The sequence below is a fragment of the Podarcis muralis genome, chromosome 8 (assembly GCF_964188315.1).
Source record: "Podarcis muralis chromosome 8, rPodMur119.hap1.1, whole genome shotgun sequence".
NCBI lineage: Eukaryota > Metazoa > Chordata > Lepidosauria > Squamata > Lacertidae > Podarcis > Podarcis muralis.
The window spans coordinates 37,913,802-37,928,081 of NC_135662.1; the positions used below are offsets into that span (position 1 = coordinate 37,913,802).

Consider the following 14,280-nt stretch of genomic DNA (forward strand, 5'->3'; position numbering starts at 1 on the left):
GTGTATCCGGAGGGGGCAGGGGGGTAGCTGTCCCCCCAAATCCATTCAAATCAATACAAGTCAATACAAATGTAAGGTTCCGCCCCCCTAACAAAAGCTTGCCCCCCCAACAAAAATCCTGGCTGTGCCTATGCTCCTGTGTCTCTCAATGACTCGATTTTCAGCCTTCTAGTAAGAAAGCCTGTTCAGAACTGGTCCCTTGGCTGTGGAATGCCATTGTCAGAGAGGCACACCATGCAATTGCTGTAATATCTTTCTTGAGCAAGATAAATAGCTTTTTATTTTCTTAGACCTTTTAAACTATGTTTTACACTGGTTTTATACTGGTTCTACTACCCTGTAGATTTTATTCCTCTGTCCTCAGTTTTATAATGAATTATTGCTACTAAGTTCCCCACCTTTTAAATGGAGTTTCTTGTTTTATAATAATTTGTGATTTTATAATGGTGTATTGATTGTTTTTTGTGTTATTTTATTGCAATCTTGCTTGTTTTAATCCCTGTAAACCATGGGTCAGCAAACTTTTTCAGCAGGGGGCTGGTCCACTGTCCCTCAGACCTTGTGGGGGGCTGGACTATAAGGTTCATGTATGATTATATTGCAGCTCAAATCCAAGGCTGCAATCCTACACACACCCATTAAGACATTGGCTCAACTGCACAACCACTCCTTTAAAAATTGGTGGATGTTACTTCCAAGCACACCTTAATTCCAACTGCATCATATAAATTGGTGATGTAATTGTATGGATAGCTGCTTTGTTTGCTTATTTGCAAAGTAAAGCCTGATACTGATAACAGATTATAATGACTGCCTACCCAAGAAAATTTTACACCTCATATCTAAACTAGATAGAGTTCAGGGAATCACATGGCATGAGCGCTCTGTTGCATAATTTATAATAGCCTTAAGCTGGGGAGAAGTACACATTTTAATAGTTTCAAAACATACAGTGGTTGCATAATGATAGGTTTTAAAAGAATGCAATCTTAATTTATAAGATAAAGCAGGTTGTTGCATCTAATGCTAGTCCTACTAAGAGTAGAAATTAATGGATATCAACGTTCTATTAATTTCAGTGGGATACAACCCAATGCATTTACTCACATGAGAGATGGTGGACTCTCCTTGGAGATTTTAGAGCAGAAATTGGATGACCATTTGACATGTCTGATTTCGCTGAGATTCCTGCATTGCAGGGGTTGGACTAGATGACACTTGGGGTTCCTTCCAACTATACAATTCTATGATGATGATGATGATATTTTATCTGTACCCCACCTTTTTCCCTGATAGGACTCAAGGTGGCTTAGAAATTAAAATAAGAACCACTAAAACACACAAAAGGCCCATAATGAAAACAACAACAACAACAATTAAACATTGATTATAAAAAAACTATTAAATCCATAACAATAATTGCAATAAAAACAACATGGTGCCAGCCCTTTCATTAAAAGCTGTCAGTTCCCCAAAGCCTATTGGAATGAGAAAGACTTCACCTGCTGACAGAAGGACAACATGGAGGGAATTAGTCTGGCTTCTCTAGGAAGGAAGTTCAAAGTGTGGCAGCTGCCACTGAGAAGGCGCTCTCCACCACCTCTGCCAACTGTCCCCCTAACGGTGCAGGGACCAAGATAAGGGCATCTCCTGAAAAATCTCAAAATCCAGGCAGGTTCATATGAGGGAATACAGTCTTTCAGATAGCTTGGAGCTAAAGCTGTACAGTCATACCTCAGGTTACAGACGCTTCAGGTTGTGTTTTTTTGGGTTACGGACCGCCAAAACCCGGAAGTACCGGAACGGGTTACTTCTGGGTTTCGGTGGCTATGCGTGCGCAGAAGCGCTAAATCGTGCTTTGCACATGCGCAGAAGCATCAAATTGCAACCAGCACGTGCGCAGACGCGCCGCTGCGGGTTGCGAACGTATATCCCGCACGGATCATGTTCGCAACCCGAGCGTCCACTGTATAGGGCTTTAAAGTTCATATCCAGCACTTTGAGTTGCACCTGGAAACATAGCAGCAGCCAGTGGATCTGTTCTAGCAAAGGAATGTCTGTTCCCCATAACCAGCCCTGGTCAACAATCTGGCTGCAGTTTTCTTTAGCTAGCTGAAGTTTCTGAACACTATTCAAAGGCAGCCCCTTGGTAGAGCATGTTGCAGTAATTCAAAAGGGATGTAACTAAGGCGTGTTGTCACTGTGGCCAAATCAGACGTCTCAATTATTGATGACAGATACTGGTTTAGAACTGAGACAGCTTCCTTAGGTGGAAAGGAGAAATAGAGTATTGTAGAGTTGGAAGGAACTCCCAAGGGTCATATAGTCCAAGTCCCTGCAATGCAAGAATCGCAACTACAGCATCCATGACAGAGGGTGGGTGTCATCAACTTAAGCCTGAAACTCTGGACAACCTCCTCCAGAGGTTTCATGTACATGTTAAATAGGATGGGGGACAGAATAGAACTTTGAGGGACCCCACAGGTCAACATCTAAGGCATCAAACAGGAGTTCTCCAGCACCACCTTCTGTGTTCGTCCCTCCAGGAAGGGACTGTAAAACAGTGCCTCCAAGTCCCATATCAGCAAGTCTGCCCAGAAGCATACCACCAAGGAAACCCACCAAGAGGTCCAGCAGAACCAACAGGGGCAAACACACCATGTCTCATTCCTGGCATAAGTCATCCACCAGAACATCCAAAGCGGACAGACTAGTTCTCTTTGTGATATTTATCAAATCGTTCTAAGAGGGCTCTTAATATATTTCCTGGTCTCTTTTGGTATCTGTTTCGAATATTTTCAAGGGCAATTTTTGTCTGTTAAAAGAAAAGAAAAAGAAAAGACATGAAATTATATTCAATATTTGGAAGAACGGTATTCATAAGTAGCAATATCATTATAGTCGTACTTTGGATCCCGAATGCCTTGCGACTCAAACGTTTTGGCTCCTAAATGCCGCAAACCTGGAAATGAGTGTTCTGGTTTGCAAATATTCTTTGGAACCCTAACGTCCGATGGGGCTTCCACGGCTTCCGCTTGAGTGCAGGAAGCTCCTGCAGCCAATCGGAAGCTGTACCTTGGTTGTCAAACGTTTTTAGAAGTCGAACGGACTTCCGGAACGAATTCCGTTCGACAACCAAGGAACGATTGTAATGGAAAAGTAAGAATTTTTCTGCATAAGAACAAAAAATAAAATCACCTTAGGCTGCAGAAGCATCAGTGGTATCCAGTGAAGTTGGAGCAGACCCAATAAAAATTGATGGACTCTGAGTATTACTTAAATGCAATTGACTTCTGTAGTAATGAAGTATGTTTGTTCAGTGGGCACTATGCTGTGCAAACACACAAGTGTATATGCAACCCAATACAGTGGTACCTCGGGTTAAGAACTTAATTCAGTCTGGAGGTCCGTTCTTAACCTGAAACTGTTCTTAACCTGAGGTACCACTTTAGCTAATGGGGCCTCCTACTGCTGCTGTGCCGCCGCCGCACGATTTCTGTTCTCATCCTGAAGCAAAGTTCTTAATCCGAGGTACTATTTCTGGGTTAGCAGAGTCTGTAACCTGAAGCGTCTGTAACCTGAAGCATCTGTAACCCAAGGTACCACTGTATATATGTGGGCATTTGCCATACTTTACAGTGCAATGTCATTTTTCTTCTACAGGAGTGGGGATCCTCTAGCCTGCAGGCCAATCTTGGCCATGAGGGGGTCCGGTTTGCCCATGGGTGATGTCAGCTGACTGGCAAGGGTTCAATCCTGCTGGATGCCATCTCACCAACATGCTTTCTGCAGGGAATGAGCTGATGAAGCAGGCCCCTCCTCTTCACCCTGCAGGTCAACTTTGGCAGGTGGGCAAGACTCTTCACCTATCAGTCACCTGCTGTCATCATCATGTAACCCTACCCACCTGTGAAAGTTGTCCCAATGGGTGGGGAAAGATAATGATCTGGTTCCCCAGAAGTAGCAAATGGATTTGCATATGAAATTGTTATTTGTAAAGCAGTTCTGAGGAGCACAATCTCTGTCTAAGCAGAAATGTAGCTAAAAGTTCTGTAATTACAGATTGTGGGTCCATTTAGTCAGTTATAGAACTCTTTGGGTTAGCTAGCTTTTGCTTAGTGTCAATAACTTAAATAAAAAAGAGAGGCTGAATGACAAACATGCATAAAATACGTAGAATGAATACCAGTTTTGGTCTTATATAAGCAGTAACTTCATATGCAGAAAATGATTCAAAACTGAATTGTGGTCTGCACAAGAAACCAATATATGTGGACAGTTTTTTGAGTGTAGAGGTAACTTACTTTTTCAGCCAGCTCCTTAGCAGTGATATCCGGATCATATGGGATGGGTTCTCCAATATATGTGCGGAATTTGACTGGAAACCCTCCATAAATGGGAAGGATAAATATCCGAGTCTTTTCATACAGCCACTTCAGTAGTGCTGCATTTGAAAGAGAAAAATATTTTGAGAGAGAAAGTGAGTCCCCACAGATGTGGAGATCTTTATGTATATAAGCCACTTTGCCAAACCACGCCTTAGCCCAAACATGCAGACTTCTCACTGCAGCTTTGATCTTTTAACTCAGTGTGTGGCATCAGCTAAACCGAGGTTTGGCTTAGCGAGCGGTCTGAGTCTGGGGTTGAGGATATGCCTTCTCCTTAACCAATATTTGTTATTGGCTACAGATTGTGATTAAGAAGGAGATCGCTTAACCACAGTCCTAGGTTCAGCTGGCACCCTAAGCCACACAGTATCTTAGGGGCCACATCACACAGAACTAAGCAAATACAACCTCTAAGCTCAGCTCTACCATTAGGCCAAGTAATGCAGTTGCACTTCCACCATTCTCATCCTCCTGAACCAGTGCCCTAACAATGGCAATGCTAGTGGTTGGGCTGAGCTGGCTGGCTGGCTATCTTGCCTAGTTGCTTCCTTCCAATGTGCCACTGGCAGTGCTATTGGAAACGGCTCCTGACTAAGCAAGCAAGCACACATGCAGCCAGCACAGGCCATACACTCCAGCAAATGCTGTGCATGTATTGCCTTGCTCATGAAACACCTGCAGATGTCGCAGTGTAGCACTGTGAGTGGGCAGAATTCAGGCACCATGCAGAGCTGCAGATGAGCGTTGACAAGGGGTGGAGGATGCAGCTGTGTACACCTGCAGCCAGCCCAGGAACCTCTAAACTAAGTCACTTTGGGTTGCCCTGAGCAAGATAAAACTACCAACAAATTAAATAAATAATAATAAGCTACTCTGATGTCCTCAGGTGCAGTGGAGGACACACCAGGTAAGATTTGACTGACAGTCCAGTAGGGTTTTGAACAAGACCAAAGGGATGGAATCATAATCTTGCCTCTTGCTTCAGCTAGCAAAGTGCCTTGGGTCAGCCCTGGCAATCTCCACTGACCAAGAGCGATCCTGAATGCTTTTCATTGGTTGTTGTGTGTCAGCTGCTAGCTACCTCAGCTTACCACTGATTCATGATGGACAGCAAGCATTGTCCTAGGTGGTCTTTAGAGTGAACCTATTCAAACTCTACTTCCTAATGAAACTCAGAAGCAGCATACATCACATATACATAGATTTCAGGAACGGGATATGTTGCCAATTCATGAGGACGATAAAGTACATTGCAGAAGTATATTAAGGGTGACAATGATATATAGAAAGGAACATAAAAAGTGTAGCTCACATATTTTCCCGTATGTTCTGTATCCTTCTCGAAGATTTTGTGTAAACATAGGAATGATGGGCTTTCAAAAAAGGAAAGGAAAGATAAAAACTAAACATTTTAACTGGCTCCTAGACTTTTAACATTTTAAAATTATAAGACCCTCCCCAGCCCTGCTGGCCCAGAAAAAGTCGTCTCAACATATTTTTGACTGCAAGAAGCCCAGTTTTAGGCTTTGGCTTAGTAAGCAGTGATAAATCCATGAAAATAAGTGCTCAGAAACTGAACAGTTGCCAAAAAGAACCACATATTGTATATCTTAAAAAAAAACCTGTCAACAAAATATTCAGTTTTTAAAAAACCCAGTACAACTTAATTGAACACTTTATCTTTGTAGTGGCAATAATAAAGCCCAGCTGTAAAAACACTTTTTGCTACTATTTAGAAATGAATGGTGAACTCACTGCTCACTGGAAGCCAACCATGTATTTCAGTCTCCATGTCTGTAAAATCTGTGCCATATTTCTTCAGTACAAGTGTGTTTTAATACCAACTGACTGCACACAATCAACAATACTGTGGGCAATGTATAATTACTACAAATAGGCTACTTACCACTTTGGCCTGTAAAGCCACTTGTGCAAAACCTGTACGTATACCCCAAACCAGGTTGTAGTTCTCATCACTAAAATTTCCTTCTCTAAGTCCACCAGGTGCAATCCCCAATAAATGGCCCTTCTTCAGAATTTTCACACATTCATCTTTATTGCCTTCTAGGCAAAAAAATAATTCAAGAAGTGGTCTGACACCTGAAAAATACACCCAGAACAAATCACATTTTTATCAGTATTATTTATAGTATAGATAGATATTATACAGTTTCCAGTGATGTGGCCCCATTAAGACTGCTTGGCAGTCTTTCAAAGTAAGATAATTAGGATGTGTAGACTTTGTAGACATTTCTTCCATTCTCTCAAGTTTTCTGAAAAGTCAAAACAGGGAAGGTATAGCCCTATGGTAGGCAATCTTTCTGACGTATATTGTTTAACTGAAATATAAGTATGAGAGAGTAACACTCTGGTACATGCTACAATGCAAATGTATCCACCAAATTCTTATAGTGTAATCCTATACAACTATACTCAGCACATGTAATGGCACATGTATCTAAAAAAGTGTTGTATGTGTACAGAACAGCAATGTTATAAATTGTTGCCCTACCAAGTCAAAATGCTACCAGCCACCACTGGGTCTAACATACTACAGTGGAACCTTGGTTCTTGAGCATCTTGGAAGCCCAATGATTTGGAACCTGAACGCCAAAAACCCGGAAGTGATTGCTTCCATTTTTGAACGTGCCTTGGAAGTCGAACGGCTTCCGAGGTAAGTTTCTCCATTTTCTCAATGGACTCTGCCGACCGCCCATTGCACCTTGGTTGTCGAACGTTTCGGAAGTTGAATGGTCTTCCGGAATGTATTACATTCGACAACCGAGGTACCACTGTATTTGCGAATTAGAGTTGACCATTGTCTGCCTTAACAACACTTTATTGTATCCTTTCAGTGGAAGCTCATACTTTGGATTTGGAAGTTTTCTAGGGCGGAAATGATATTACAGAGTCAACAGATAGATATTCTTTATGATGTATCACAGTATTAGAGTCATTTTCAAAATTCTAATTCTAAATATAAAGTAAAAGTATTTTACCTGGTAGTAGATACAACCCATTATCAGCTACACTGTAGATGTGTCTTCCAGTCAGTGTATATAATCTAGCTACAAAGAAGATATAATCCACAACAAAAGCTCCATGATAATAAACAATTACCGCTGGTCCTTCTGGTATATGCTCTATGCCAATAACTTCATAACCTGAAAAGAGCACAAAATGCAACAGATTACTATTGCTGTCATACATGTTACATAATGATTGGAGGAAAACAATTAGCAACTTGTCCCAGGGGATTTGTGGAGGAAAAATAGAGGCCACTAGCCACCTAGAAAAATGTTTCTGCCATCACACTTCTTCACTGCCTTTTGCTACAATCCCTGCCACATCTCCAAAATGTCCACCAATTTTGCCACATGTGAATGATATTGCAAAATGGAGTTAAGTGGGGGTTTTGGTGCAGCTTTAAGAAGAACTGAGTTTTAGGATCAGATTATATGGCTCATCTTTTCATATGCTATGTTGTCCTGCAGCTCTTTCAATGTGATGGCCCCAGGTTTGTTACCTACAACACCTTTACTGAAAATCAGATTCCCTTCTTTCATGATATTCCCTAAAATGTTGAGGGCTGAGCGGCCTTGCAGCAGTCTGCCTGTGTGCTGAGATATTTGTCAAGGAAGCCTCCTTCCACCAGAAGAAGCTGAAGCAAATGGAAACTTCAGAGAGTACCTTTACTTGTGGAATACCCTTATCAGGAATGTTCATCTGGCCCCCCGTTTATTGTAATTTAATCACAGGTATGGACTTATTCATTTTGTCAGGCCTATAAAAACCATTTCAAGCTGAGATTTCTTTTTCTGCTGATGATATTGACCCCAGAGTTCCTGGTTGCACAGTGGCAATATTCATGCTCTTGCTTCAGAGCTTAATCCTGAAGCTCAGTTTTCTGAAGTGAAGTGGTTTATAGCATTCAGTGGTTACTGGTGCCTGTTTGAACTGCTAAGGCAGAAGGCAGAGAGGTCAAGAGTGGCCCTATGCTCCATGGTAACGCTGGAGCTAAGAAAGAAGAAGATGGCAGCTTGTGCCACCCTCTGGACTAGATATAAGTAAGAAGGCAGGAAAATGTGGGCTGGCTGATGGCATACTAAGGCTGCTGGGACAGAGCCTCATTTGGTGTAAAGGACAAGCCTGCACTGATAACATTGCCACTATTGTTATTTAAGGAAATACTTGCTTACCATGCCATATTTTTCCAATTATATCCAAAGCACTTGCAAGCCGCCTTCTTGGTGTGACCCATGCGTCAGTAGAAGTGTCTTGAACTCTGTTATTCATTTTCTTGTAAATATAGAGAAGAAAGCTAAAAATGTACATCATGCAAAACATGGAGAGATATATTGCCTGTGACAGCATTAAAAGCATTAATAGCAGTCCGAAAATGTAACCCATGTAGCTTGCATTTTCTCCCAGGTATCCGAAACCAATCCAGTTTTTCAGCACGTGAGTAAACCAAGCCACGTTTTCTTGCCCTGAAACATCTGATGTGATAGCAATAATTTCATCCACTGTAATGAAATAAAAACAAATGATTATTTTTACTCCAAAGTGATGTTGCTTTTTCACTTTTCTACAAGAAAAAAACAGAAGACAATTTATCACTTTGAACTGTCATCCCAGAGGCTGCATTAATTTTTACACAGAATTCTATGCTATTTAACCCTGTTCCCCTTCCGCAGAAAACCAAAACCAAAACACCTTTCTAAAACAATTCCATACAAAGTTGTTTATAGACAATAATATAAGTTAGCTGCTTTTAATTGTGGGCTAGAATGTACCTGAAATGCTTTCTGCTGCTCCAGAACCTGCTCAATTATAGCTGATCTTGACAGTCAAAACTGCAATGTATTTGCTGGGGGTGTACCAGAATACAAAGAGTCAAACGAGAAATGGCTCTTTTGGAAATTCAACAATCCAATTGGCTTAAGCTGCAATCCTAAGAAGACATACTGGGGTATTAAGTTTCACTCTGTTCTGGAGTGATTTAACAACTTGTGAGATGCTGCGTCGTTAAACTTCAAAGGATAAACTTGGGCAACAGATTGGAAGATTGCAATGAAGTCAGGAAAAGCTGCGCTGGTAAATAGACAGTTGAAAAAATATATATTTACAAATAAAGCTGTATTCGGTGGATGAAAGGACATATGATTTTTTGACATGATTGGGAATCGCATAGCCAGGAATGGAGAACTTTAAAGCGTTAAGACCAGAAGGCGGAAAATATGAAAACAACGAGAAGAGGCAGGACTAAAGATTTGGAGATATGCTTCAGAGGTCCAGACTATGGGGAGCCCGGAAAAATTAATAATTACAATTTGGATTACAATTTGGTCCTTTTTTAAATTTCAGTTTCTTGTTTTTAATTGGATTATCATGTGGATATGTTGATTGGCTGTTTTTATTGGAAAATCAATAAAAATGATTTAAAAAAAAGTTTCACTTTGTTCCATGAGCCTTATTTGCAAATAAAGACACAGTTTGGCTTATACTTTTAATGGTAAAATACCTTGCGAGATCTCACCAGTAATCAGCACCAATGCGGGTGGTAGTGGGGACAGTGGAGATGGGTAATGGAGTGGCCATGCTGGCAGTGGAGGCAGAAGGATAGGTGGTGCAGCAGAGCAGGGTGGCATTTCCCACTTTGTCCTCAAGCAGCAAAAAAAGGCTGCACCACCCTGTCCATTGTGCTCTTGTAGTAAGGTTAAATCTTACTGGGAAATGATATATAATGCTTCTATATTACTATTACTACTACTATTATTAAATTAATTATCCACCCTAAAGCAGCAGGTCCCACAGTGGATTATAATAGTTTAAATGGAGATGTCGTACTTGGGGGGGGGGAGAGAAAGGGTTAATAGGCTGACCAATAAGAAAGCCCAGAGGTGGAGCCTAACTGTGTTTAAGGCTCAACACAGGGGCTTTGGCAGTTAGTTTGGTTGGTTCTTATGGGTGGGAGGCATAGGAGTCAGAGTGAGTTAGAGACAGAGGGGAGACAAAGAGAGTGAATTGGATTACAGTGTGGTGTAGTGGTTAAGAGCAGTAGACTTGTAATCTGGGGAACCGGGTTCGCGTCTCCGCTCCTCCACCTGCAGCTGCTGGGTGACCTTGGGCCATTCACACTTCTCTGAAGTCTCTCAGCCCCACTCACTTCACAGAGAGTTTGTTGTGGGGGAGGAAGGGAAAGGAGAATGTTAGCCGCTTTGAGACTCCTTCGGGTAGTGATAAAGCGGGTTATCAAATCCAAACTCTTCTCTTCTTCTTCTTCTTCTTCAAAGTATTTAAAATTTGTTTGCGTTCACAATAAACTGGAATCTTTGTTAATAAGTTACAACCTGACTGAGTCTGAAACCTGGTTGGTGACAGTGGAAGAGATAAACTGTAGTGGTGCAGGGTCAATAGTCTATGGAATGACCAGGGGTCCTGTGCAAAAGCCACACAGAATAATGAAATCTGCAGACATATCCACAGGAAATATCCACTGATCAAGATCCCGTCAAGGGAAAATCAATCACACTTGTTGCAATTTTCAAGTGGGATTCATTCACATACCAACAAACTGGGAGGGGTGGCTAACACCCCAGAGGATAGGATCACACTTCAAAACGACCTTGACAGATTAGAGAACTGGGCCAAAACAAACAAGATGAACTTTAACAGGGAGAAATGTAAAGTACTGCACTTGGGCAAAAAAAAATGAGAGGCACAAATACAGGATGGGGGACACCTGGCTTGAGAGCAGTACATGTGAAAAGGATCTAGGAGTCTTGGTTGACCACAAACTTGACATGAGCCAACAGTGTGACGCGGCAGCTAAAAAAGCCAATGCAATTCTGGGCTGCATCAATAGGAGTATAGCATCTAGATCAAGGGAAGTAATAGTGCCACTGTATTCTGCTCTGGTCAGACCTCACCTGGAGTACTGTGTCCAGTTCTGGGCACCACAGTTCAAGAAGGACACTGACAAACTGGAACGTGTCCAGAGGAGGGCAACCAAAATGGTCAAAGGCCTGGAAACGATGCCTTATGAGGAACGGCTAAGGGAGCTGGGCATGTTTAGCCTGGAGAAGAGGAGGTTAAGGGGTGATATGATAGCCATGTTCAAATATATAAAAGGATGTCACATAGAGGAGGGAGAAAGGTTGTTTTCTGCTGCTCCAGAGAAGCGGACACGGAGCAATGGATCCAAACTACAAGAAAGAAGATTCCACCTAAACATTAGGAAGAACTTCCTGGCAGTAAGAGCTGTTCGACAGTGGAATTTGCTGCCAAGGAGTGTGGTGGAGTCTCTGTCTTTGGAGGTCTTTAAGCAGAGGCTTGACAACCATATGTCAGGAGTGCTCTGATGGTGTTTCCTGCTTGGCAGGGGGTTGGACTCGATGGCCCTTGTGGTCTCTTCCAACTCTATGATTCTATGATTCTATATCTCTTCCAGAATCTTCATAGAGATGGCACACCCATCAGAATCTCTTTAAATATTACATAAAGGGATGCATCACAAGATGGCTGAAAATTAGCTGATGAAAAAGCGCACCAGACAGGACTTCTGCTGGTTCTACGGATGTAAAGGCAATTTAGGCTTATCAGGAATGTAAGTAAAAAGTTTGTGTTTCATAGACTTATAGAGTTGGAAGGAACCCCAAGGAATCTCAGTACACAGACCTCCATCAAACTGGAAACCATACCAGACCCTGCTAAGCATTGTAAATGTGCTACCAGTTGTGTTATTTGTCCATCCGTGAACAGGGGTCAGGTGTGTGTGTGTGTGTGTGAAAACCAGTTGTGTGAAAACTTTAGCCTGTTTGTGATCCCCTGTCATCTTAAAACCCAGGGGATCACAACACCACTCTGAACTGGTTTGGGAGTCTTCTCCCCTCCTGACTGAGATGAAACTCAAGTAGATTGTGATCTCCTGGCACTGCCTCAGCCTCCTGGACTTTTCGCTTAATACTCTCACAGGACGCTACACAATGTCCTTCTCATTAAGCTCAGAGACTCCTTCTCTAGCTTTAGATATTTTCCTCAAAGTGGATGTTTCTACCCAGAACCAACTGTCTCTCTTTCCAACTCTTTCCCTTAAGCCATCACCCGCTCTGCCTCTCAAACTAAAACCTATCTCTATGTGAACTCTCTCTTAGAAACTGCTCCTTTTATTCTCTCTCCCATAGTGCTGCTCCACTTTTGGCTTGCTGTCTTGGTAGCCAGTCAGAGAGAGGCTCCACCCCACTGGTGGAATTCCGAGGCATTGCACAACCAGATTCTGGTATGGCTCTGCTGTCTGTCACACAGCCCTTCATCCGAAGAACTCGGGGCAATAGTTCTCAAGGTTAAGATACAAAATTAAAGCACAAAATAAATAGTCAAAACAAAACAATTACCACCTTTCCCACAAACACATTTAAAAGGCCATATAGTATTAATCAGCCAAAGGACTGGTTGAAGAGGAACATTTTTGCATGACACCTAAAGATGCATAATGAACGTGCCAGATAAACCTCCCTGGAGTGAGCATTCCACAAACAGGGAGCTGCTGCTAAAAAGGCCCGTTCTCCTGTTGCTACCCTCTGGACCTCTCATGGAGGAGGCACACAAAGAAAGTCCTCAGATGATGATCGCAGAGAGCAGGATACTTCAATCTTTGCACATTTCGATGTCCTGCACAATTCTTTCCCTTTTGATTCTTTTTTCCATTTTTTTAAATTTTCCACATTTATAACAGAAATAACATACAAAACACAAAAAAGAGAACACATTACAATACTAAAGAGAGAGAAAAAATAAAAACCCTTATTGCTTCTAAAACCTTAATTAACTTTCATTGTTAACTGACTTCCTCAAATCCCCCCTAACTAAATTTCATTGTATCACCTTGTAACAGTTCTCCAAAATCATATTTCTAATAAAATTAACTCCTTCAATTTACTATCCTCTTCTCTTTTCTTGGTATTCTAATCCTTAATGCTTTACAATTCATTCTTCTTCTAATCCTAAACCTATCTGATACTTCAAAGTATCTTCTAATTATCTTATGTTACAATATTTGGCTAAGTATTCTTTGAATTTCTTCCAATCTTCTTGATACTCCTCCTCTTTCTGGTCGCTGATTCTTCCAGTCAGGTTGGCTCACTTCTTTTTTTTAATAATAATTTTTATTAAGTTTTCCATTTAACAATCTAATCATATCACATTAATTATTCCAAATTATACTAATACATATTATGTAGTCCGGATATTTTGCCAAATTTTAAATTTTGTTGGGGGTTCCCATGTTTCGAGCTCAGTAAGGGTCCAGTCATCTCATATTTCTGCTGCTTTTGATGTTCACAAATCCCATCTTCCAGTCTTCTTGTTGTTATCATTTTTCTTCTTAATAACCTCTGAGTTGTTTCCGCAGGCGAGCTAAACCAAACATTGTTATTTTTCTGTGTGAACTTTGTAAGGCTCTCCTTAAATCACAACACGCTGATCCAACAGTCCTGCTCGAGCGGTAGGCACCATTTTAGTCTGTTCCAATGTAATAAAGTCTAAGTGTCTGCTCATTAATTTTCCTAGACCAGTTGCACCATAAATCAGTCTTTCCAGTGGAGGGTTTGCCAATCAAACACACGATCCAAACATAATAACAAAGCAGTGGCTCACCTCGCCCTCTGACTATCAATCTCGCAACTTAGTCTGTCTCATAATGGCGGATCCCGATTAAGGACTGCGTCACCGGATAGCCTTTCATTTTCTTTCCATATCTTCCAAAAAGCAAAGCCTTTAATTAATATTTTTATTTCCACACAGTTTATTCCACACAGTTATTTTCCATTCTCACTTGCTGTCAGTCGTGTGATGGTTCTTCTAGGGGAGGGGTTGTTAGGCAGTATCGTAA

The 14,280-nt window shown here is 41.5% G+C and overlaps 1 protein-coding gene across 1 annotated transcript; it reads right to left on the reverse strand.

The window, feature by feature from the left end:
* Positions 1–2,691: 2,691 nt before the first annotated feature.
* On the reverse strand, positions 2,692–8,859 carry LOC114600600 (DGAT1/2-independent enzyme synthesizing storage lipids-like). The gene is made up of 6 exons (XM_077933641.1): positions 8,588–8,859; positions 7,388–7,552; positions 6,295–6,488; positions 5,701–5,761; positions 4,305–4,444; positions 2,692–2,815 (listed from the first exon to the last, which is right to left on the reverse strand). The coding sequence occupies exons 1-6, from the start codon at positions 8,796–8,798 to the stop codon at positions 2,711–2,713; spliced, it is 876 nt and encodes a 291-aa protein (XP_077789767.1). The 5' UTR covers positions 8,799–8,859; the 3' UTR covers positions 2,692–2,710.
* Between the last annotated feature and the right edge of the window lie 5,421 nt (positions 8,860–14,280).